At 36.7% G+C, this 26200-nt stretch overlaps 3 protein-coding genes across 8 annotated transcripts; 2 read left to right on the plus strand and 1 right to left on the minus strand.

The window, feature by feature from the left end:
• Positions 1–210: 210 nt before the first annotated feature.
• Positions 211–10318, plus strand: pkd2l1 (polycystic kidney disease 2-like 1). The gene is made up of 15 exons (XM_058796264.1): positions 211–508; positions 825–938; positions 1568–1695; positions 2530–2783; positions 2876–3100; positions 7394–7622; positions 7753–7923; positions 8013–8194; positions 8280–8400; positions 8491–8589; positions 8731–8852; positions 8948–9065; positions 9160–9242; positions 9463–9601; positions 9731–10318. The coding sequence occupies exons 1-15, from the start codon at positions 211–213 to the stop codon at positions 9899–9901; spliced, it is 2454 nt and encodes an 817-aa protein (XP_058652247.1). The 3' UTR covers positions 9902–10318.
• Positions 10319–10796: 478 nt separating this feature from the next.
• Positions 10797–18498, minus strand: tial1 (TIA1 cytotoxic granule-associated RNA binding protein-like 1). Of its 5 annotated transcripts, none has more exons than XM_058795712.1 (12): positions 18339–18498; positions 17407–17503; positions 16986–17084; positions 16800–16854; positions 16628–16715; positions 14049–14124; positions 13636–13744; positions 13451–13546; positions 13265–13349; positions 12496–12619; positions 12206–12345; positions 10797–12112 (listed from the first exon to the last, which is right to left on the minus strand). In XM_058795712.1, the coding sequence occupies exons 1-12, from the start codon at positions 18365–18367 to the stop codon at positions 11998–12000; spliced, it is 1113 nt and encodes a 370-aa protein (XP_058651695.1). In that variant the 5' UTR covers positions 18368–18498; the 3' UTR covers positions 10797–11997. The 5 variants fall into 5 exon arrangements, with proteins under 5 accessions (XP_058651695.1, XP_058651693.1, XP_058651696.1 ...); XM_058795710.1 differs by having other exon boundaries at positions 16986–17135; XM_058795713.1 differs by lacking the exons at positions 17407–17503; positions 18339–18498 and adding an exon at positions 14844–14913 and having other exon boundaries at positions 16986–17070.
• On the plus strand, positions 18479–24856 carry bag3 (BCL2 associated athanogene 3). Of its 2 annotated transcripts, none has more exons than XM_058795709.1 (4): positions 18479–18603; positions 22423–22731; positions 23427–23720; positions 23867–24856. In XM_058795709.1, the coding sequence occupies exons 1-4, from the start codon at positions 18598–18600 to the stop codon at positions 24509–24511; spliced, it is 1254 nt and encodes a 417-aa protein (XP_058651692.1). In that variant the 5' UTR covers positions 18479–18597; the 3' UTR covers positions 24512–24856. The 2 variants fall into 2 exon arrangements, with proteins under 2 accessions (XP_058651692.1, XP_058651691.1); XM_058795708.1 differs by lacking the exon at positions 18479–18603 and adding an exon at positions 19291–19709.
• The last annotated feature ends 1344 nt before the right edge of the window (positions 24857–26200 follow it).

The following is a 26200-nucleotide window of genomic DNA, read 5'->3' on the forward strand; positions in this document are numbered from 1 at the left end:
CTGTTCTAGAATCTCTAGCTTGTGGCTCAGTTTCCTTTAATGGCAGGATTGTGTTTTTAATGGATCTGTGAACAAAAGACGCGCCCCTCCTTCCGCTTTGCTCTATTTTATGGGATTCAACAGGAAAGGTATAAATACAGGTGGAGACTATCCTCAGCCAAAAGCTGCACTTGAGCAATTCCTGTTAAATCCACCTCTCCGTTCACCACAATGCAACACCTCAATAACCAGGCAGAGAATCAGCTGGGCAGCACAGTGGCATGCGAGATGGACAACTTTGGGAAAGGAGGCTGGGTGAATCAGGCCTACAGTGGCTCTCCTGCACCCATCAGACGCCCCAGCCCCATCAGCACCGTCTACAACCCTCAGTCCATGTTCCACAGCTCTTCGGAGAACATAAACCAGCTGAATCTGCCTAACCCCTATCTGGCTCAGGATAAAGTGCGAACAAACCCCTCAGAGAAGAAGAAGTCTGGATGCTGCTCTTTTCTCTTGAGAGCCGTCAAAGGTAAGGGAAGATCCATGCATTTTCATTTTTCCATGATATGTTTTACTTCAGCTTTAAACCTTTAACTTTCTATGATTTATTTATAGTAAATAATACTTTAAATAATATTTTATGATGTTGTTATTATTTCATATTACAGTAATGCTATATTTCATTATTTCAATATTATTAAATTTTTCTTGCACATTTTATTACATTAATAATTTACTAGTTTAAAATTTCTAATGACAATTAAATTCTTTCTATATTATTATTTAAAGTTAATAAATAAATAAATATAAATATATTTTTAAAAGTGTTTGTTTTGGTTTGGTAGGACTGTGGGGAACAGCTCTCAGAAAGGACACAAAGGAGAATCCTGAGCTCAATGTTAAAGCAAATCTCAAAGAACTGCTCATCTACATTGTTTTCCTAGTGGATTTGTGCCTGTGTAAGTATGGTGTTGATTGTATGATATATTTATAGACCTGCTTTCCCTGTCTGAATTATGTGTTTTTATGAATGGTTACCTGTTGCACAAACACCTGTTTGAAGTTTGAAACCACTGTGTGGATTATTGATAATGGATAACTATAGAACTGTGAATATTAAGATCAGATAGATCCATTATAACATGTATAAATGTAAAATTGTTATAGTGTCATTAACTTGCTCTTTTGTCTTTTTGATTGTACTTTATGTGATCCCATGGCTTTCCATTATATTGCGCTCCATTATGATCCAGAGATGTGTATCAGCCTAAGTGCATGTTATAAAATGTCCCCTGCATTGTTCAATGAAAAATTAGGCCTGAAAGGAACACAAGTAGGACCCTGCTGATAAGAGCTCTGGTCAGGCAATTGCGGCTTTGTCTGTGCTGGAGTCACATTGTTCAAGGAGGCTATTTGTGTACTCAAACAAATAACCCTCTGCAGCTTTCATGACGTGAGCACTGCTAATGGATCAAACTTGAATGAATTGATGTCCTTTATCTGTGCGATGGTGAATGGTGTAGCACGTCTGTGCAAAGCTCAATAAGTGATGTGTTTGTTGACTGACTGTAATCCTGTTCTCATGCAGTGACTTATGGCATGACCTGCAGCGCCACCTACTATTACACGAAAGCTATGACCGATCTCTTTGTAAACTCACCGGGTGACAGTGGAATCAGCTTTTCCTCCATTGGCACCATGAATGATGTCTGGACAGTGAGTTTTAACTGCTTGTCCTATTCAGATGTGAATGAAAATATATTTATCTTTATAAGTATTAAGTAATTTTAATAATACATTTTTCCTGGAATTTTTTAAAGTGCAATTTATTCCAACACAAATTCCACATTTTAGATGTTGCTAATGTTGTTTATGATATTTTTATGTTATTAATGAATATTTACGTAATTCATTAATAATTCATATTTAATGTTTTAAATATACTTGTTTTAAGTATCAACTACTTTTAATAATACATTTTTGTCTTTGCCTGGACATATTGGCTAATTTTTATGAAATTAAAACCATAAAAAATGCCTTATTTGTTAATAAAATAAACATTAACTGAAAAAAACCCACTATTAATTCAGCTAGTAGAATTTCTGATTTTAATTTAGTTTGATTACGTATATATATATATATATATATATATATATATAAACTCAAAAAGCACAAACAAAATTAAAACAGTTTCAAAATATTGATAAAAACCTAATAGCTTTTATCAATATTTTGAAACCGTTTTAATTTTGTTGCGTGTTTTTGCCATTTTTAGTAGTAGCTTTAAAAACAAAATGGCAAAATAACTTTTATGTTTTGGGTGTTGCTGAAATTCTTTATATAATAATATATTATATAAAAATGCAAACTGTTTTATGTAAATAATGTAATATTTATATAAGTATTTTAAAGTTTTGTTTTATTTTATTTATATAATATTTGTGTAGTTTTTAGTATGTTTATTTAGTATTAAAAACATCATCATAATGCTTTTCTATTCATGGTACACATCACAGTCCCTCTGACTATCAGTTCTGATAATCTTTGCAGTACATGGAGGGCCCATTACTTGACAGCCTGTACTGGACAAAGTGGTATAATGATGAGCCTCTTCCGAATGGAAATCAATCCTTCATTTACTACGAGAACATGTTGTTAGGAGTCCCTCGCATTCGACAGCTCAAAGTGAAGAACAACTCCTGCAAGGTGCATAAAGACTTCCAGCAGGAGATCGCGGAGTGTTTTGATGTGTACAGCGACAAGAAAGAGGATGACAGCATGTTTGGACTGATCAACGGAACAGCGTGAGTTACATTTATGATTAGCAACAGTCAAATTTCTCTCTTCAGGGGTTGGAATGTGTTTATTTATTAAATATAATCTCATTATTCTTCAGCTGGCAGTACCACTCAGAAAAGGAGATCAAAGGGTCGAATCACTGGGGGTTACTGACCACATACAGTGGAGCAGGATATTATCATGACCTGGCAAAGACCAAGGAAGAGAGCGCTGCTATCCTGACGGACCTCAAAGACAACCTGTGGCTCGATCGTGGAACTCGGGTTCTTTTCATTGACTTCACTGCATACAATGCCAACATCAATCTCTTCTGCGTTATAAGGTACTTGACCTAAATCAGTATCAGTCAATAAGCATGTTTTGCTCTTGTTCTGCATGTCCAAAATTATATATTTGCTCTGGTTTGCTACACTGTAAAAAGTGATAAGTTGACTTAACTTAAAAAAATTGAGGAAACCCGTTGCCTTAAAATTTTTAAGTAAATGATAATTCAATTAACAAAACCTCCGCACACCTGACGGCAATAAATAGGTGCGTTGGAAACAAAGACCAGCCAGGTCAAAAAACTAAAAAAACAAAACAAATCCCGCACACTATATGCAAAAAATATCAAAATATTTATTAACAACGACGTTTCGGTCGCATGACCTTCATCAGGAATGTTTTTCTTTTCAAACATGACAATCACAAAGTGAACCACATTTAAAAACAAATTCATGACCAATCTCTGTAGAGATCCATTGATTAGTAACGACCCACCCTGGGTACATCATTAACAACATTAATCCATATACATATGCACATAAACACATCCTGTACATACATACATACTAACACACATATCAAGAACAAATTACAATATAGCTGCAAGCAGCGATTGTGGGGCCAAGCCCGTGAATGGGCTGTAGCGCGGCGCAGAGCGGGAAGAACAAAAACGGCAGAAACGGAACAATACGTTGAAAAAGCAGATAGGTTCGGAAGCGCAGAAGTTCAAAAATGAACAGAAGTTCAGACGAGAACGAACAAGTGCGCGTTTCTGATTCAAGACGAATGCGCACGGAAGATGCGACGTCTGGAACAAAAGCAACGTCTGCACCGCTTCTGGCCACAGTACCTCTTGGGGTCTGTGCACGTTCCACCCTGGATTCAAACCCATGACCTGATAGGTTTAGGGAGAGTGGCTTAGCAGAGCACGCCACTCGGTCGTTGCGGTGTGATAGCTTACCGTGGACAGGTTAAGGTGTGAGAATGAGAATTTTTGAACTGGTGGTGGCGCTATAGAGTCAGTTCTAAAGACCCCAAAGTTGGTCAGATGACTATTCACGACCATAACAACAAACTAATAGAACGTTATAAGCAAAAATGTGAATTTTTGGTAACTCACGACCCATAGGTGGCGCTGTTCCCAACTTTGGCATGGACCCTAAGATCATGGTGTTGATGAAGTGTACCAAGTTTCGTTTCGATTAATCAAAGTTTGGCTGAGATACAGCCTCTGAACCAATTTTGGGTCAACCTTGTTACGTTCACAATATCATAACTTTTTTTTTCACTAGTTCTTAAAAAATTCTGTTCAATCATTTCTGTTCAGCTCAGTCCAAAGATTATCTGAGCAAATTTTCAGAAGAATTGGATAAATTTTGAAAGAGTAGTAGCAAAAAGAAAGAATACTGTACTTTTCAAAATGGCCGCTACTGTAATGGGTGGAGTCTTAATGTAAGCTATTGAATTTGATCAGCATGAAGAGAGTAATCAGGTGTACTAAGTTTCATTTTTCTAGAACAAGGGGTTCATGAGTTATTACCATTTCAATGTTGAATTTTTGAACTTGTGGTGGCGCTATAGAGTTGGTTCTAGAAACCCCAAAGTTGGTCAGATCTCTATTCATGGCTATCACTACAAAAGTAATCGAAAGTTATAAGCATATTTGTGCATTTTTGGTATCTCAAGACCCATAGGTGGCGCTGTTCCCAACTTTGGCATATTTCCTCAGTTCATGGTGTCGATGAAGCGTACCAAGTTTTGTGTCAATTGATCAAACTTTAGTCGAGATACAGCCCCTGAAACAATTTTGGGTCGACCTCGTTAACTTCACAGCAAAATAACTTTTTTTTCACTAGATGGTCAAAACAATCTGTTCAGTCATTTCTGTGCAGCTCAGTCTAAAGATCATCTGAGCCAAGTTTGGGAAGAATTGGACAGATTTTGAAGGAGGAGTAGCAATAAAACTGTTTTTCATTTAATTCAATATGGCTGACAGGTACATTAATGGAAAATTACAAATGAGACATCGTCACAATCGGCATAATCCAGGGAACAAAACGACATAAAAATTACACATTTTGGACAACATTTTCAAAAGTTCAAAAGCCTCAAAAGTGCTTTTGCAATAATTGTTATAGCTCTGGAGCACTAGGTGGCGCTGTTGTCATTTTTCCGGTGTACCTCAAGGACATCGTGTTCATGATCCCTACCGATTTTTGTGCAGATATGTCAAATGGTTCAAAAGATATAGCAATTTATGACAAATTTCAAAATGTTGGACACGTGGTTCAGCCAATCCTGGCAAAATTGATATAATTTGATTCGGCATGACCCAAGGAATCCATAGACACAAATATTATATTTTTCTGAGCGAAAATGTGAATTTTTGGTATGTCACGACCCATAGGTGGCGCTGTTCCCAACTTTGGCATGGATCCTCAGATCATGGTGTTGATGAAGCGAACCAAGTTTCGTTTCGATTGATCAAAGTTTGGACGAGATACAGCCTCTGAACCAATTTTGGGTTGACTTTGTTAAGTTCACATCATCATAACTTTTGAACAAAGATGAATAAAAAAAATCTGTTCAGTCATTTCTGTGCAGCTCAGTCCAAAGATCATCTGAGCCAATTTTGGGAAGAATTGGACAGATTTTGAAGGAGGAGTAGCGAAAACAAAGAATACTGTACTTTTTAAAATGAGTGCTACTGTAATGGGTGGAGTCTTAATGTAAGCTATTGAATGTGATCAGCATGAAGAGAGTAATCATGTTTCATTTTTCTAGAATTAGGGGTTCAGGAGTTATTACCATTTTAATGTTGAATTTTTTAACTGGTCGTGGCGCTATAGAGTTGGTCCTAGAGACCCCAAAGTTCGTCAGATCACAATTCTTGGCCATCACTACAAGTGTGCCAAATTTCATCATTTTCCTATGTTCCCTTCATAGGGCTGCCATAGACTCCCATTGGACGAAAATAAAATCATACAATTACAATAAGGGGCTACAGCCCATTCTGGGCTTGCCCCCTAATTATAACATCACATTAAATAGAGCTTCATCATTCATGCCATTAGGTGATAATGTCTGAAGGGTAAAAATCCAAAACAGCTCACGTTGCTGTAAAAGCAATTCAATATCGCCACCTCTAGGTGGCACATTAACCCTTTCAATACCACAAAAACGTAACGTAGAAACATCGTGATTCGAGGCATGAAAATGAGCTGCAACTGGATAGTTCAAATCTTTTCTCCTAATAGAACTCTTGTGTTCACTAATTCTTTGTTTAAGTTGACGTGATGTTTTTCCAACATAAGCTAAACCACAAGGACAACGAATCAAATAAACAACATACGCAGAAACACAAGTAATAACAGAATTAATTCTATATTTCTTACCGGTTCTTGGATGACAAAACTTAAACAAAAGAATTAGTGAACACAAGAGTTCTATTAGGAAAAAAGATTTGAACTATCCAGTTGCAGCTCATTTTCATGCCTTGAATCACGATGTTTCTACGTTACGTTTTTGTGGTATTGAAAGGGTTAATGTGCCACCTAGAGGTGGCGATATTGAATTGCTTTTACAGCAACGTGAGCCGTTTTGGATTTTTACCCTTCAGACATTATCACCTAATGGCATGAATGATGAAGCTCTATTTAATGTGATGTTATAATGTAATTTGTTCTTAATATGTGTGTTAGTATGTATGTATGTACAGGATGTGTTTATGTGCATATGTATATGGATTAATGTTGTTAATGATGTACCCAGGGTGGGTCGTTACTAATCAATGGATCTCTACAGAGATTGGTCATGAATTTGTTTTTAAATGTGGTTCACTTTGTGATTGTCATGTTTGAAAAGAAAAACATTCCTGATGAAGGTCATGCGACCGAAACGTCGTTGTTAATAAATATTTTGATATTTTTTGCATATATAGTGTGCGGGATTTGTTTTGGTTTTTAAGTAAATGATAATTAAAAAAATAAGTTAATTGAATTATCAAGTTCACTTAACTTTTTTTTTTTTTTTATTATTATGTACTTAATAACTTTTTTTAAGTTAAGTCAACTTATCACTTTTTACAGTGTAGGTTAGTCAATAATATTAATAATAATTATATTTCTACATTTGTTATTTAACATAAAGTGTCCTTTTTAATGTACAAGGCAGACCAAAAATACTTTATTTCTGATTACCTAGGATTATTTAATTTAATTAGTTATTACATTTATATATTTATTATAATTTAAATAAACCAATAAATATGAAATGCATAAAATAATAAATAATGTAAAATTTGTTTTATATTTGATTACATTTTTAAAAAATGTAATTCTTCTTCGTTCAGATTAGTGGTTGAATTTCCAGCTACCGGTGGAGCAATTCCATCCTACCAGATCCGTACTGTAAAGCTGATTCGTTACGTCACCACGTGGGATTTCTTCATCATCGGCTGCGAGATCTTGTTCTGTGTCTTCATACTCTATTACATTGTTGAGGAGATTCTGGAATTCCGAATTCACAAACTGTCCCATTTCAACAGCATCTGGAACATACTAGATATAGTGGTCATACTGGTAGGAAGAAAACAGATCATATCAGTATCAAATATTCTGCCCATAATAATCAACAAATCATAGTATACTGTAGTTTGGTAAACATTATTCGACAAAGCAGACTCTAACAGGAACTTTGCTTTTTTAACAGCTTGCTGTGGTGGCAATAGTCTTCAGTGCGTTTCGAACCATCAAAGTGGATGAGTTACTTGGAAACCTTCTAGAACAACCTGACATCTATGCTGATTTTGAGTTTCTGGCATTTTGGCAAACCCAATACAACAACATGAATGCAGTAAATTTGTTTTTTGCTTGGATTAAGGTAATTATATATACATACTGTAAGGTGAAGTTTCAAATATACAACTAAAGTGACCCATTTTGATATTTTGATGGCTTCAATATTTCCAGATCTTCAAGTACATCAGTTTCAATAAGACGATGACCCAGCTTACGTCCACCCTGGCTCGCTGTGCATTAGACATCTTCGGATTCGCCATTATGTTCTTCATTGTGTTCTTTGCATATGCTCAGCTGGGTTACCTGCTCTTTGGAATGGAAGTTGAAACATTCAGCACGTTTAACAAGTGCATGTAAGGGTGAAACATAAAACAATTCTTTTAATGATTTTTTGTGTTTATTAGGTCAATCAGAATCTTTTATTTCTCCTCTCTGCAGTTTCACACAGTTTCGAATCATCCTTGGAGATTTTGATTATGACGCCATTGACAGGGCAAACAGAGTACTTGGACCAATATACTTTTTCTCCTATGTGTTCTTTGTCTTCTTTGTGTTACTGGTAAGTTCTTTATGTGCATGTGATGAAATAATTGTTTGTTCTAAGCGCTTGTTTGTCAGTTAACCTGATAAATTGAATTGAATTGAACAGAACATGTTTCTGGCCATCATCAATGACACATACTCTGAGGTGAAGTCAGAACTCGCTTCTCAGAAAGACGAGTTCCAGATTTCAGATCTCATCAAACAGGTGAGTCATCCCAGTGCATGCAGTAGATACGTCTACAAATCTGCTACATTTATGTTTGGAAAGTTGTGTAACCACTACAAAAACAACACTGTCGTGATTTGATTGTTTAAATGCATGTGGAAAACGATGCTTTAATTTCAGAGTTATGAGAAAACCTTCATGAAACTGAAACTTAAAAAGGAAAAGATCTCTGATGTTCAGAAAGCCCTGGATTCAGGTTCAAGTGAGCTGCAGTTTAAAGATTTCAGGGATGCTTTGAAAGAGTAAGTCTCGGGTGAAACACTAACACATTCTCGTACAGTATAGCAACAACAGTGTGGAAGAACTCATATATTTTGTTGTGTGTCCCACATGTCAGAATGGGTCATGCTGACCATGAGATCTCAGCTGCTTTCTCAAGATTTGACCAAGATGGGAATCAGACTTTGGACAAGCAGGAGCAGGAGAGAATGAAACAAGAGCTGGAGGAAAAAAGGGTGTGTTTGGTTTTTATTTCACTTGGGCTGTTTTTGGCAAGTTCATGTTCCTTCATTGTGAGATTAATCTAATATGGAGTCATTTTTTTATTAGGACGCACTCAGTGAAGAGCTTCGTAATCTTGAAAACAGTGTTGAATCGGCAGAGGACCACAGAGAGAAGACAGTTCTCCAGAGGTCTTTCAGAGGTTTGTGTTCAGAATCATTGGGTTTCTCATCCATTTCCAAGGTTTTTTTTTTTTTTTTAAATTAATGTATATTTTATTCCAGTTTTTAGTTTAATTTTAAGTTAACAGTAGCATGTTTCATTTGCATGACTTTAGATGTACATAATTCTCAGGCTGTAAGTGCATTTCTGACTTGATGTCTTCTGGTTATTTTTGCCTTTCCATTGCAGGCTGGTTCACAAAGTTGCTCAGCTTGAAAATGCTGTGATCATTATATTGTCCAAACTGGATGTTATCGTGGAGAAAATGAGACTTCAAACATTCAACACAGACAACAAAGACATGGATAGGCAGATGACTAGAGATGATGTGAGTTTTTAGATCTATAGAAATTATGAGATCATACTTTAAATGATTCAAGATATACAATTTTTAAATTTACAAACAGAGTCATATATTGTAGAAAATATATAAAGCCATGCTTTTGTATTGTGACAGGAATCAAGACCGGCTTCAGGAGGGAATATTCAGGTAAACCTGGAAAGAGCCTTGGCTCAGGGACCAGCATCCTGGTCATTAGCTGGCCCGATGGGGACTATGAGGAATCGTTTGTACCCAGATGTCGGATGGCCAGTTGTCACTGAGAACAGTAGTTCTGCACGTCACTGATTCATCAAAACCTGAGCTTCAAACTGACTAATAATTGGCTTCATTTAAGCCTGGTCTGTGGATAAACAGACTCAGAATGTGACCGTAGAGAAGAAGGTATTACTGTAGAATAGACGTAGTACTCCATTACCAGCGGCACAAAAATGTATCTGTTCTCCATACTGACTGTTTAACATGTGCAGTTACTGTGGCATTTATAAGAGGGAATATGATTGGCAGTCTGAATATCTTCCACTTTAAAGCTTGATTAATGTTAAGCAGTGTAATTGATGTATTGTGGTGTCTAAAATACATTCCTTCGAGTTTCTGGGAGTTTCAACTAATGGCTTCAACTATCAGGCTAATGATAACTATTCTTCGGACCTTCTTTCCTATTGAAGAATTCAATTTGATGACTACTATTAGTTCTTATGAAATAAATTCTCCTGTTATCTCATGACTAACAGGTTCTTTCCAATCATACAGTAAGGAAACTTTGCTGGGAGCTAAATTTAGTGAGAATAGAGTCACTGTGTTACATTTGACATATTGTTATGAAAAGTCATCAGTGCAATGTGTATTTCAGTCTTTGGAAAGTTAATATATACTTTTAAAGATGATTTCCTTAATCGCTTTCTTTACTTTGATATGAAACTCTTGTAAATGTATCTTAAAGTGTGAAGCATATCAGTGGATACACAAACTAGTGTAGTTTATACATTAATCTTGGAACAATATTGCTTGTATATTTTAAAAGATATTTATATTTACGTAATATTTATCTCTTTCTTCTTTCCTAGTTGATATTAATCAGAAGCAAATAAATAACTGAAATGGCAAAACAAATGGTTGTTACTTGCTCTGTTGAAACAAGACCGTAATTCAGTTTAGAAAAAAAAAAAGAGAAGAAAACATGTTTCTTGTCCAATGGTTCATTTATTGAGACTCATTTAGACTAAAAAGAAAACTCGAAATGCTAAATTGTATTCAAACATTTCTGCCTTTTACATTCAATGCTTTGAGCAACCTCAATATTATGGTTTGAAACATGCAATTCCTTAACATCCCTTGGGGGAAAAAAAAAATCCAATCCTTTTTTTCTGGCTACTCAAAAATGGCACGCATATTTGTTAAAACAGCAAAGGGACAAATTTACAGTAGGCTCTAAAATAAATCATACAGCTCTCTATGAGGGTCTCAAAGTGTTCAACTGAAATGTGTGACTGAGCAAAAATTAAGGCTTGCTTGTAAATATCAGTCACACATGTAACGTTTGTCTAACATACGCTGCGTTAGCTCTGGAAAAAAAAAAAAAAAAAATAGAGCGCATGCTTTGAAACCCTTATTCCAGGCCAAGATATCAAAAGATATTTACAGGTATGGCCATTATGACCCTTTCTCCATAGTGAACGCGAGAGATTTCACTGTCTGTAAATTGGAGTAAAAAGATACATTATACACACAGTATCAAAGAGCTCTAGAATCGGAGGAGAACGGGGAGCTAATGTGGATTAAATATACACCACTGCACATAGAAATTCATTTACACGTCAACATTTACAAGACACGGGTCCAATGAACCCCCAAAAAGTGCCTTTACTTACATTTGTTTGCCAAGTCAAAATGCAGAATGAAAGGGTTTTTTTGTACAAAATTCAAAGTCCATACTGTAATGAACAAGCAAATGCATGATCAGCTATTTAGGAAGAGAAAAAACAAAAAGAAAATACTTAGTTCCAAAAACAATTTACACCCCGGGCTTTCTGCAATGTACCTGTGAAGTTCCTGAAGCTGGGATTTAAGGGAAAATCAGCAGTTTTCCTCAAGATATGCAGTAAAAAATGGTGGGGGGCAAGAGATACAATACATCTTCTCCAATTCCACTAAAACAGGAACAAATCTTGTGAATGAATTCAGATTTCCATTAAAGGCGCTCATCTCAAATGCCGCTATAATCTAAATTTGAATCTTTACAATAAAGCAATTCCTGCTTCAGATCCAAAGCTTAAAAAAGTAGGGAAAAAGATGATGTGCACCTATTAGTCTTTAGCAACCCTCCCTATGAGAGCAGGATCTAAAGAAGTGAGAGCCGTGTGTTATGAAGAACCAAGGTCAGATCACTGTGTCTGGTATCCAGCCATGCCAAAGTTAGCCTGGTTCATCACTTGGCCAGGCTGAGCCTGAGAGGGTTGCGTCCCAAAACCTCCCACCCAGGCCGGGGACTGTGATTGTCTGGAACAACAAAAAGTGGGTGTAAACATACCCACAAGTTCTGCATAGGTACAACATGATACATTACACATACAGATATACATGAAAACTCACTCTACACCAAATCCTTGCTGATTCCATGTTTGCCCGTACATTCCATAGGATGGCACTTGCCAGCCGTTCGTCATGTACTGACCGTATTGTTGAGGATTGCTGTACATTTGATTCCAGTGTCCCCACTGACCGTATTCCATCTGTGAATGCAACACCAAGAACTTGAGCTTAACTTGTGTGTCTAGGTGAAAAACACACTGGCCTGATTTAAACAATGTCTGTATGGGAAGGATTTAATAACACATTAAAATTAGATTATGGTAATTATAAAGCAAATTCACAAGAATTACCGGCTGAACATTTTTGGCCATGTCAGGTGACTCTTTGCCCCAGTAGCACTTCACAACATGACCTTCAATGGTGGTACCATTCACTGAGACGATAGCATGAGCAGCACTTTCATGAGAGGAGAACCTGAGAGAAAATTATGCTGGTTTATGAAGAAAAGTGAAGAACATAATCCTATTGTTTACAAAAAATAAAAAACAAAAATCAGAAGGACTGACTTTATCACCATGTGGCTAATTAAACCTAAACAGAAACTAGAAAGATTTCTTATTATTAACAGTGTAAAAACAGTTGTGCTGCTTAATATTTTTAAAGAAACTGATACTTTTTTCAGTGTCCTTGAATAGAAAGGTCAAAAGAACATAATTTACTTAAAATGTAAATCTTTAGTAACATTATACATCTGATCAATTTAATGTGTCTTTGCTCTGTAAAAAAAAAAAAATTCTCAAAGCCTTAGATGTGTAACAAGGCTAAGAGGCTGAAATTCTTTTCTGCATCATTTTATGCTGCCCCCTGTTGAGTGAACAGTGAAATATTAGGCATTTTCGATTTTGGTATTTTGCATTTTCCATTACTAACATTTTTACTATTATGATGTACAAATGGTATAAGTAGTCATTAGCCACTCTGCTCTCTAGACATCAGCCCTTACTAGAAACCATTAATGTCTTGCAATATGGTACTTCCACAATATTTTACATTACACATAGACTGTGGACAAACTGTCTAAATATAAGAAAACTAAAAACAGGAATAGCTGAATGATACCTGATAAAAGAATAACCCTTCTCTGGAAAAACTCTGATCTCCATTATCTGCCCGAAAGGAGAAAACGTCTGTCGCATAAGGTGTTCTGTTTGAAGAGAACAGTATAAGTCACATGACAATGCACTAAGAGTGAGCGTGCATACTCATACTCGGAAGGGGAAAGTAAAAGGGTAAGTGCAGACACACCTGTGAGACCTGACTGAATGCCACCGCAGTACACCGTGCAGTTCTGAGGACTCGACTGGTTCACCACCTCATCAAATCTCAGCTGCTTGGAGCTGTCTGAAATGTTCCCAATTCAGTCATGTTAATTCAGCTCAACTCTAAAGGTGGTAAGCAAATAAAAGAGAGTGGATCAAAATCTGGCTTACTGTCTTGCACACTCTTGGGGGCTGGAGGTTTCCGAGTTGCCCAGTTAGTCCGGATTTGCCGCCCACCAAGCCACTGACCCCCCATGTGTACTATGGCATTCTCAGCATCCTAGAAAAGAAGAAACGACAGATTTAACAAACAACTGTAAACTTAAAGCAAAACAAAAATATAATCTCGCAGCAACACTTCTAGTCTTTTATTAGTTCCTCTGTATAATTAGGAACTACCCACATAAATGTCCTAGTTTGCATTTAATTACTACTACTAAACTGACTAAAATCTTACACTCAAACAGAAAACAACTCTAACAGTTTCAGTAGGTTGAATATCTGTAATACTACAGCTATAATATGAAATGTAGTAAACAGAAATAGAATAACCTTCACTCTGTGTTCCTGTACTGGAGCCTTACCAGTTTGTTATAGAAGGACACAAATCCATACCCCTTTGATTTCCCTGTTGTCATATCCTTCACCACTCGTGCATCCCTGCAAGAAAAACGTAACGACGGAAAAGTCAATCCGCTGACGGCTTGATAGAGGATCTCAAATAGAAAGGAACCACACACACACTGTACTGTCCTGAGAGACACTGTTATAATATCCTAAGTTACTCTAAAAAAATCTTTACACTAACAACTTCTGCATAATATTCTCTCGATTACTGGTACTTTAAAAAAAATATATGAAATAAAAAACAAGTACAAAGTCATGCAACCTACACTACTGCATGTATATTTAAAAGCTCCTGCAAAGATTTCAACTTTTCCTGTGACACAACATAATGATCCAATCTTCATCTTAATCACTAGTACTTAATCTCTCATATCATCAATGTCATTACCATGCATTCCTAACTTCAACAGCTGTTTCTAATTCTACTCAAGAGTACATAGAAATATCAAAAGAGAAAAAGGAATTAAACGGCATACATGGCCTGTTAACAGATTTCTTTATTTTTCCTGGTCAATTCTTTACCACCAATATGGAGTTTGGGAAGCTGCAAATTTCGAGAAATTAACATTTTCAGAATTTTAGGAGAATCAAACTATCAACACAACTAGGAAAACCATCATAAAACAATTTTTACAAGCAAATATTCAAGAATTATCTGAGATTTGTTAAAAGTCTACACTACGTCAGCGTTAATAGGAAAATACTGCAGTATACAAATATGAAAAGCAAAGAGTAAATAGAAAAAAATCTACATCTGAGTTCCCAGAGTGCACAGTTCCTTGCTGTTAGCCTTCAAGCTCCTGTCCAATCCTATGAGCATTTCTGTAAAATAACCAGAGCTCTATTAACTGACACTCAGAGCTAAAGGACACTCTGAAAATTTTGCAGAGTATCATGTTTTTTGTGTTGAGAACTAAAAATGTTACTTTTTAGGTAAATCAAAACTACTTACCAATTTCGGAAAAGCAGTGGAGATTAGTGATGAAAATTTTTTAAGGTGCACTTTACAACAGATCGATCCGGAGACACAATATTGACTATACTGCCTTGTGCTTGCTGATAATTACCATTATGTGACTATTAAAATCATCATTGCAATTAAATATTAAATTTAAACCAAAATTATGGTTTCTAAAACACTATGGGTGTGTTGCACCAACAAAGATTAAATTAAGCAAAGTTTACAGCTAATCAAGGATTTGCTGATCTGGGTTTTATTTTAAATCAAGTCGTGTTGCACCACTAAATTTTAAACCTAGATGAACAAATCGGTGATTAGAATTCTAACCTGCGAGTAAAACCTCCATGATGGATTCGTCATGGAATTAAACAGCAACAATGTTAATATTCCTTATCCTCCGTCTTTGATATAAATTGCTTTTGTCGATAAAGGAAATAAACTTGTAAAAGGTCCGCCGTCTTTATAAACCACTACGTACGTAGAGAAACCGTTGATCAAACAACTGATCAAGCAAGCAAGCAATGAAAACTCTGAGGCAGTGCATACGGATTTCATAATCTTGGAAATATATTCATATTATCAATTAATGGAGTATAGTCACTGATCTATAATATTATATATATATAATATATATATATATATATATATATATAAAAGAGAAAACAACTGGCATGATTCGCGGAGTGACTACCTCCGCTCGTGACAGTGCCGCACTGTCCGTTTAATTGCCGTCCAGAACATGTGTGGAGCGCCTGTGAGAAATGAGAGGCGCGGCCGCAATCCCGTCTTCTTTTCTTTGTCGTACACCGAGATAAGTTATGGATTCACATCCCAGACTTGATAGCAGAAGTTCACTATGGGCTGCCACGACCCTCATTTTTATTTATAATAAACACCTCTCTGAGACCTGACGACATCCACTTTTTCAGTCTTTGTTCAATCAGCCACATATTGTAACTATAGGGGCACCTTATTTGATTTAAACCTCACCTGTAAATTTAAAGTTAATCTAATTAAGCTAATTGAGATTTAAATATGAGTTTAAAGTTATGGAGCAGGATTAAAGTTAATCTATTTTAAATATAAAATAAATCCAGGATCAAAATGATGGTTTAAATGTAAACCTGCTTATTTTTAAACAAGGTTTAAAGTTTGGTGCAACAGAATTATTAGATAACCTTTGATTTAATCTAGATTTAAGCTTAATCCTTAATGGTGCAACCCACCCTATTCTCAACTGCTGTGACAAACCTGTAGACATGTAAGTGTTTTACATAAAGGTTTCATTACTGACAGAAATGTGACAAAATGTGCTAATCCCAGCACAAATGACAAATGTAAAGTAAATGTTTATCTTTGACTCAATTTCTTAGCAAAATTAATAAATATCTTAAGAACTACCAACAACAAAAATATTTTTAAAATAAATAAAAATCTTTGAAATGGTTTCCATGGTTTTAAGAAATCAGGGTTTAAAAAATAATATATTGAGATCATCTGTCTCAAAGTAACCACCACTTGACATTATTCAGACAAAATACATTCCACTAAAGGGTGTGACTTCTGGGAACTTACGAGATTTTCCCAAAGGGTGCAAATGCAGCTCTGATGTCATCGGTTGTGATCTCAGGGCTCAAATCTCCCACAAAAACATGAAAGTGATCTGCAGAAGAATGACATGTAACATGTAACTACATTTACGAAAATCTAACCTGAAGAAACAACCACTATATACAAAATAACTTACTGGATGTGTCTTTCTTCTGACTGCTAGGAGTGGTCGCCCAATTTACCTTGACTTCCTGTTAATAAGATACACTACTTGAAGGCACTATCTTTGGAAACATGATATTCAGGGTGCAATGCCTCAAACCACCTCAAACCACACTCATCTTGTTATACTTGTCTAATGAAACAATGCCACAAGGTATACCTTTCCCAAAATCTTCCTTCCATTCATGGCGGCCAAAGCAGCTGCGGCATCTCTGTGTTCAAAGAACTCCACAAAGCAATACGGATCATTGCTAGTATGCTGCAAAACAGAAAATCCAATAGAGTTCACCTTCCTGCTGCTATCGGATTGCTGAGAAGAAAAGCCAGGAAAATATATTATTGCAAAGTCATGGGTATTGTGTGGAAGACTGTTTAATATTGTCGTCATTTGGTGTGATTTTAAGAAAATGTAAGAAGTTATGATATAGCTGTTCTAGGATCATTTTATAAGCTAATTTATTCCAAATATAAAAGCTAATATAGAGTTTGACAGGCATTTCCACACAAACCCATTTACACTGAACAACTAAAGAACATTTCAGGGAACATTTGAAAAAGTGTAATTTGAGATGGATGTTTACCTCTGTTATCATTTTACAACTTTTACATGGCCCAATCTGAGTAAACAACTGAAGGATCAAGTTCTCTGTTACATCTCTTGAAAGATTCCCCACATAGCTGAAAATGCAGATAAAACATATTAAAAAGATATAAACGGTAATAACAGATTGCCCACATAATTCAAGAGCATATCACATAAAATTATTTTGCATTTTAATCAGATCATCTACTTAAGAAAAAAGAAAGATATATATATATATACACATGAGCCAGGCATAGATCTGACAGCCCTTTTATGCCCAAATGACCTCAGGAGGACGGGAAGTCGGGAACACGCATTACCCACAATACTCAACAACTGAAACTATGTCTGACAGTTAAACAAAGAGTTATTTCACGAGAATTTTTTATCCTACATTGTTGTACCAAACACAAAATTCATACTTCTAGAAAAGACAGCAGGCCTGAGATTAGATAACAGGCCTTTCCTAAAACAGCAGACAATGACATACTCGTTCAAACACATTGACACTGAATGTGATAGTTTATTGGTGTACATATTAAACCCATATACCATAACTTATGAAATACAATTCAAATTTAGCTATGCTCATTATATTTGCCTTGCATTTAATTGTTTTGATGAATAGCCGGTTTGACTAATTAGCCGCTAGCTTAGCTTAAGCATGCTAACGTTACGGCTACAAATGTTTTCCACAATCGCCGGAAAACGATTAAAGCTTTTCGATCTTTCTGCTGCAAGGAAGGTGAAATAATGACTGACCGAAACTCTACCTATTATAAGCAGTGATTACTAACGACATATGATGTAAAAAAACGCTGGTAGGACGTCGTTTTTGGAGCAAGCTGTTAGATATAAGTGTCAGTGGTGCTGTAGATTGAGCGGTTATTCACTGAACTCTTGACAGGGTTTGTGTTTTCAGCTACTTACAGGGTTTTGGGGTGGCTCTCGTCTTCCATTCTTGAATGCCGGAAGGAGTACTAACAAAACGTGTTTTCAGTATCTCAGATGTGGTTTATTTTTAGGATGAACAATACTGGACTGGTGTTACTTTCAATCTTGAGTAGAAAATGGCGGATCCCGGGTAGTCAGGAAGACAGTCACTGCGCATGTGCAGAAGCAGCCGGTTTTGGAGGGCAATGGATCTGACAGGAAAGGGGAGTTTGACAAAATCACCGTGTTTGTGTAAATGCAGGTGTGAATATATCATGTATCACAGGTATCTTACTCGACTATGTGATCTTGCAGGTTATGTATTTATTTGTATGCTTTCATTCAGCCTATTTTATTTGTTTTCAGTGACCACTTGTTAGAGATCCAATGAATGCCTTTAGTCTTTTGCCAATAGTAATTTTCAGGGCACGCAGATATAGAGACGCACTGAACCCAGATAATATTTTAGAGATTATTAGTGTACTGATCACACTGCATGAACATGTATTTTCCCCCATGTGTATTGTGATAGACATTTAAAATGGTTGCAATGTTTTGTTAATTAATATTCAAGGATATGTGTGTTTGCGCGCCCGCACATCTGCTAAATATTTTATTTTTAGTATTTAAAAATTATTATATTTCACATAGGCTATAGAAATATCCAGGAATTTGACTTTTAACAATGCCACAAACCTGGTTTCAGTCCCAAAAATGTTTTGTAGCTATTAATAATTTAATTATTTCATTGTAATAAAAATAACAGATTACTGTATTTTATAGCCTACAGGCTATAGATACGACCCAGGGATTATGCTGCCTCCCAAATAATTTCAGATTGTAGAAGCAAATGGAAAGAAGAGTAGTCTATGACAGAGATCAGACAGGTTTTCCTTGAAATGTATCAATACCGTCTGTCTTTACGTTAAAAGAGCAACAAGTGTGCTCGGTCTAATAAACCGTAGGGGGAGGCGATTAAAGTGTCAGTGAGGATCTGTGTGTGGACGGTCAAGGGGTAATAAATAATTTTTGGTCACACACGTGGGCGTCACAGTGAACCCTCAGCTAGAACTTTCTCGGTAGTCTTCTTCAGAGAGACCTTGCTGCTTCGAGAAACCCGTCCCCGTTTACTGTACGTCATCAAACGGACCCTTTAAAGCGTCTGTAGCGGCTGTAATGGCACAATATTCAGGAGCGAAGCAATATCAGAGTATGAAAACACTGTCTCCAGTCGAAACGATGGCAACTAACGATCCTCTACCACCTGGGTGGGAGATCAAAATTGACCCGCAGACAGGTTGGCCGTTTTTTGTGGATCACAACAATCGCACAACGACGTGGAATGATCCGAGGCATGACACGAAAAAGGTAAGATAGATGTTGATTTTGCTTTTGGAAGTTGCGCTGTCAAACGCGAGCGTTTTTCAGGCGATCTTACAAATGCAGATCAACATATGACGACGGGTGTTTTATAGATGTCTTTGGCCAGTGTGGCAATTTAGAGGGTGTTTCATCGAAAAAGACAGTTTTGTTGAGTGCGTAGGCTACGATCCCACTCAGTACATCCACAACGTACTTGATCAGACACTGACTGTCTAGGGTAGAGGAGCCACGCACTTGATATTCGCCGAAGCTCGCGCGTGAATCGCAGTCACCTCTGTGGAAATAGCGCTTCGCGTGCATTTGAACGGCCTGACGGCATGTACACGGGCGAAATATATTAGTGTGATGATCTCAGCTGAAGTGATTAGTGTGTGACGCACTGCAGTCGTATGTGAGAGTGTTAGAAGGACTCCACAATGTTTATTTAAAGCCTCGAGAACTACGCACACTGCGCTTGTTCTCCACATCCCTGGAACCGCACCGCACTAACGCGTCCCTTAAAGTTTTCCTTAAATGGGATTTCAGTAAGATCCACCCACTCACCGATTCTGTCATTCCCAATGAATGGGCTTGAAAGTTACAAACTGGAAGTGTCAAACTGTTCTCCGCACATCAGGTTCTGGGAGTCAAAAATGTGTGTGGGGGGGGAACACGAGGGCTTGCCAGTTGGCATCTTTCATTAGATAGATCAACACTTGTCCGAAGTTAGTGTCACTAAGAATCTGCTGGAAAGACACAGCTGCCAGGAGATAAACTGAGCGCTACTCTTGGCGTCTGTGTCAAAAAAAGCAGAGGGCATGAGGTCATATATGCTAACCAGTCACTATTCTCTCTGTTTAGCATCTTGTTGTTTTTTTTTTTAATTAAAACTACACAACTATCATCATTTCATAACATTGTAAACCTTAAACCATCCATCTTTGACCTTTTTCAGGCCCAGGACTTCTAGAGAAATTAATCAGATGTGTTGCCTTTTAAGCTTGGACTTTAATAACATGCTTATATTGCTATATGAATGTGCTTGTTTATTTAGACCTGTACAAGACATATTTTAATTTGGGAAGCACAATGAAACTTTATCTTCTTAACTTTAGCATTTAGTATAAGTTTAGCTTACATTAGTGACATTTCAGTGGAATTTCCTGAGCAAAAAATTCTATTGTCAACTGGCAGTAGTGTAGCGATGAATGAAGCTGTCGCTTTCATACCAAGCGGCTTTCTGTTGGTCAACACAATGATCACGTGACCAAACTGATCATGAGCAAAATCTGCGTGGGGAGCTTTTTCGCCGTAGTTTCATGAAATTCCAGTTGAAATGACTGGATTTCGCTTGTGAAATTTTTTCGCTGAGCCAACATTAGATGTGACCATCTCTTCATTCAAGAATAATTGCCTCCCTGTTGAATACCCCTGTCTTAAATTATGTCGCTGCTCTGCTGTTTCAACATCAGAATAGGTGTTTTGAGATGATTTGTTAGGGATTTTATCTCTTTTGATGTTTGTTGTGTCTGTGCAACTCTGATTTACATTGAGTAAGGGAGGCCCTCCCCCTCACAAAGAGTATTTTAAGACACAGTGTCAACAGCACAGGAACCCATTGAAAAATGCTACATGGAGTGAGTCATGGCATTAGAGTCGACAGCATACAGGGTATATCCTGTAAACCAATGCCATTGCTTAACAGTTGCTGTGCACAGTGAGTTTTTACCCACTCATGTTTCATGTTTGTTCCTGGACTGCCTCGTCATTGAGAGAGGGCGGACTGACCTTTGTGTGTCAAACAGATGAGGAGAGAAGACGCGAGACGCGTTCGAATTGAGTGTTACATTTATGCATTGAATTGAAGCAGTGACTGAATCCTCTAGCATGTTGGTTGGTTGCCTGCAATAACGTATAATATCATTTTTACATTAGACAGATTTACAACAGGCGGAATTCGCATATGACTGAGTATGACCAGTCGTAAAAGCCTACAATTTGACAGTGATGTGACGCTAATAGGAAAAATGTAGCAGGTGTAAAATGCCGTTAATCATCACATAATGTGCCATCTAGAGTATCTATGTCTAATGGAAGAGTGACTTTTGTTTCAAAAAATGTGTATCGTCATAACTGATAATACAGGAGTTTGAATATTAGACATTGTGCTTGTTAGTAATGTTCCATTTCACTCCTTATTGTCCAAGTTTAACTCCCAAAAGTTTGTCCCCATTGTGGCTGACTGTGATTTATACTGTTTAACAATACCATTACTTCCTTTAACAGTTCAGATGATTAATCATGAGAATGATGATCTAGCTACTGATTTTATGGGATTATTTTACAAAAAAACATCTATGTACTATTAACTCTGGGTTGTTTTTAATATTTTTGGCCATAGCCAAGTCATTGGTGCAAGTCAAAATATTTTGTTTATGCTGTCTGTAATGCCATTGTTGATAATTGGAGCTTTTTCAATAACCCAGCCAACCACATGCTTTAGTTATTTGCCTTCTCCTGCAAAACAATTTAGCATATAGCTACTACATACTTCAGCAAAACCAGACTGAAGAGCCTCATCAGAAGTGATGTTGTTGATCGGACTTATGATGCAGAACATTTTGTCTTATCATTACTTGAGGATACAGCTATTATGAATACAAATAATGAGATCATTTTGAATGGATCTTTCAACCATCCTTTTTTTTTCTTTTTTCAGATTTTTTCAAATGGCCCCTCTATGTCCCCTGAGTCTCCTCAGGACATGCACAAATCCTTTATTCAAGAGATGAGACAACCAATGCTACGCCAGGGGTACATCCCCATCCCAGTCTCCCATGAAAACACTGAACCCAGGCTGCAGCAGTATCCGAGTTTCTCCTACATCCACCCAGCAGTGCAGCAAAGTTTGAGAACAGATGGACGTACGCCTTCCCCAACCCCAGCATCCCACTGTCGGCCTAGATCTCCAGTGCAGGCCCCATCGGAAGCATGTTTGTCTTGCTCACCTGCTTCACACGGGCCTGAGGTAAGACCATTAGGAATCAGATATCTCTATTAGACATGGCAGTCTCTGTCAGGCTATGGATTCATTGTTAAAGAATTGCATGAATTCATGTACTTTGCTTCTAGAGGTTTTATTTATAAGTTTTACTTGGGCCCTGTGTTTTCTTTTAAAAAATTGAGTTTAATAGGTTGCTGAAAAATGATGGCTGCTAAAAGTTGCGATTATAAACACATTATTGCGATTATAAACACATTATTGCTGAATTGTATTGTGCCTGTATTTACTGTGGCATTTCACGTTGGTTTGTCGACCCTTGCCCACAATGTGAATTTTCAATATACGTTTATTTAATAGTGTTTTATTGTGTATTTTTGTTTATTTTTTATGTTTATTTTATTTCTATTTGATCAAAAATGCAGTAAAAGCAGAAATATTGTGCAATATTTTTATCTAAAGTGACTTACAAAGGAGGAGCAAAGCAACTCGTCATAGAGCCAACAATAGTAGTAATACTTGAAATAGATTATTATTATTATTATTTTATATATATATATATATATATATATATATATATATATATATATCTTTACTGTCATTTTTGATCAAATTATTGCTTGCTTATTAAAAAAAAAATCTTACTTATCCCAAACCTTTGAATGCTATTATATACATTTTTGACTATTTCCAAAATCAAACTGTATTTTTATTTGCATCAGGTTCATCAACCACAGGGCACACACCAACAAATGAGTGGCCTTCATCAACAGCCCCGACCCAGCAATACAGGTCTCCGGGTGGGCTACATCCCTATTCCGGTGATCCACGAGGGTGTAGGGGGCGCCTCACAATCCCAACCTAGCCAAAGTTCACACCCCACGCGAGAAAAAATGCCAATCTACCGTGAACAAGTGCCCATTCAGATCCAACAGAATCGAGCTGCCGGTCCCATCTCGGTCCCCTTACTGGCCCAGTCACCAGTCATGTCTCAGATCATGGGAGAGAGACCCCAGGTACGCGTGTTATTTATTAATAGGTACTGATTTACTTAACCTCAAGCCATTGATGCTTATTTATGTAACATTTAGTGTTCGCATTACTAAAGTGTTCAGAATTATTGTATGAAATTAAACTAAAGAGAATATGTTACTATTGCCAGGTCCAGCAACACATTGGTCATGCAGCAATGTCACCTAAAGCTGAACAACCAGTTGAAGAAATTGTCAGAGCGCCTGCATTTGAGATTCCCATTCAAAGAGTTAGTGATGTTCCTCAGCAAATACATCATCAGCCAGTACAACCACAACAACAACAACCTACACAAGCACCTCAGCCAAAAGCACAACACCCCGTACCCCAGTCACCGCAGGTATCAGAGACATCCAATATTACCATACAATTTCCTCCTGCACCAGAACCCCAGGAAACCACTGCCCCTCAAACACCTCAAGAGGTCCTACCCCCACAAGTCCAGCCTGAGGAGATTCTAGAACAAGATCTGAGCCACCCAGGACTGATCAAAGTGCAGCAGATAGTGGAACGTGTGGAGAAACTGGCACAAGATGTGAGAAGTTTCGATGGGAAGAAGAATGATAAAAGATACTTGATGCTGGAAGAGATGTTGACCAAAGAACTTCTGGCTCTGGACTCGGTAGACCCTGAAGGTCGCCCAGATGTGCGTCAGGCTCGGAGGGATGGCGTCCGCAGAGTTCAAACCATTCTAGATGAACTGGAGGTGTTTGGAGAGCCGACGGAAGGGCTGATTGACCAGGCAAACACAGAGAAGGTCAAGGAGGTTTTATAATTGCACAAAGAAGGCACAAATTTGAGAAGAACACTAATCAAATCCCCTTTCTTGTTTTTACTTGTGCAATTATTATAAGTTGCATGCATGAATAATTGAAGTTTTCTGTTGGAAATGATCTAACGTGATTTGTTTACTGAGTGCAATCATGTGTGCTGTTATGTGATGCTGCTGTTGTTGAATCTCACCATGCCAGTGTCTTGTAGCAAAAGACATAGTGGTGACAAGTTATATTCAAAAACACATGAAAATGAGGCCTTGAACCAGAAGAAAGTATTTTAACGTTCAAAAAGTATCTTTTGTACCATGTTGAATGAATGAATGATAAAACGTTTTTGAATATTCCTTAAGAAGTTGTTAATGAAGTAGTGGGGTGTCATAGTGAAAACTTTTATTTGATTTTGAAAAATTTTCATGTGTGGGCTACAAAAAAAAATATAAAGGCATTCATTTTAATTTTGGCATATGGGAAGGTGTGTATATATATATATATATATATATATATATTCATGCCTTTTAAATATAAAAATATAACCATTTGAACATCATGCAGGAGAATAATTCATTGTTGAAAGTGAGCTTTGCTGACAGAATTCCCTATGATGGTTTGAATGCTTGTCAATATTATTATTTGTTGAATGACAGTGATACAAATGATGATATATTTTTATTCTATTTTTCTGTGCCAAAATAAACATTTCCAGTATTAAGAATGTTCACTTAAGAATGTTCAAATGTCGAATCTAAAAAAATAAAACCTCACTGAATATATAGTCACCTTATGATTAAGGGGCTGGTTTGTTAAAACAGCCAGGGTCAGTCCAAAGTTACGGTGATCTATGAACTCGAAAGGTACCAAAATCATCCCATTTTATTAACATTGTGCCCTTGATGAAGGCAACTTAAACACTTGCTCTAAGGGACTAGAAATCAGTGTACCAAAAATGACTTTGTATAATGTGTCAACTCAATTCAGTTTAAAACAAAGTGCTATGTCTCACATGACTGTTGTGAGCCTTTTTTATCTTAATGACCTGTTACTGACTCTGATATCGTACTAATACTGCGAACAAAACTGGTTTCTAAGTATGTTTTGTGAAATGGTATGCAATGTTCAGTGTTCACAGCTTGGTTATTTGCAGTTTGTTAAAATGTCGACATGATATGGTGACATAAGCATGACTGCAAATACAATATAATAAAGCACTTTGCTTACATGAAGTTGCATACTTTTTTTTTTTTTTAATGTACAAACTTTATGAAGAAACAAACAGGATAACTACCGTTTGGACCATCCAGTGTCTTATAAGATATTATTCTACAGTGTTTACAGTATTAAGACTTTGTCAGTATAAAAATAAGAATAATGTAATATTATCTGTTTTTAAGAATTATAATAAACAATATTTACAAACAAATTATGAATTCCCAGTTATAAGAAAGAGGTATAGCTCCACACGTAGGTCAGCCTGAATCACAGTGATTAAAAAGGTGAGCTATTCATCTTAGAAAAGTCAAGAAAAGAATAATGAGAGTAAAAAATTGAGTCCTATTAGGCATGTTTGCAGAAGAAAAGTTTCTTGAAAGCTAAAATGAGACCACGGCATTATGTAATCAATTGGGGATAATATTACATCTAGATAGCATTTAATTCCTTTTAGGATAGGCTTCAAAAGCTATAATGTACAA

The sequence above is a fragment of the Onychostoma macrolepis genome, chromosome 13, assembly GCF_012432095.1.
Source record: "Onychostoma macrolepis isolate SWU-2019 chromosome 13, ASM1243209v1, whole genome shotgun sequence".
Classification (NCBI taxonomy): Eukaryota; Metazoa; Chordata; class Actinopteri; order Cypriniformes; family Cyprinidae; genus Onychostoma; species Onychostoma macrolepis.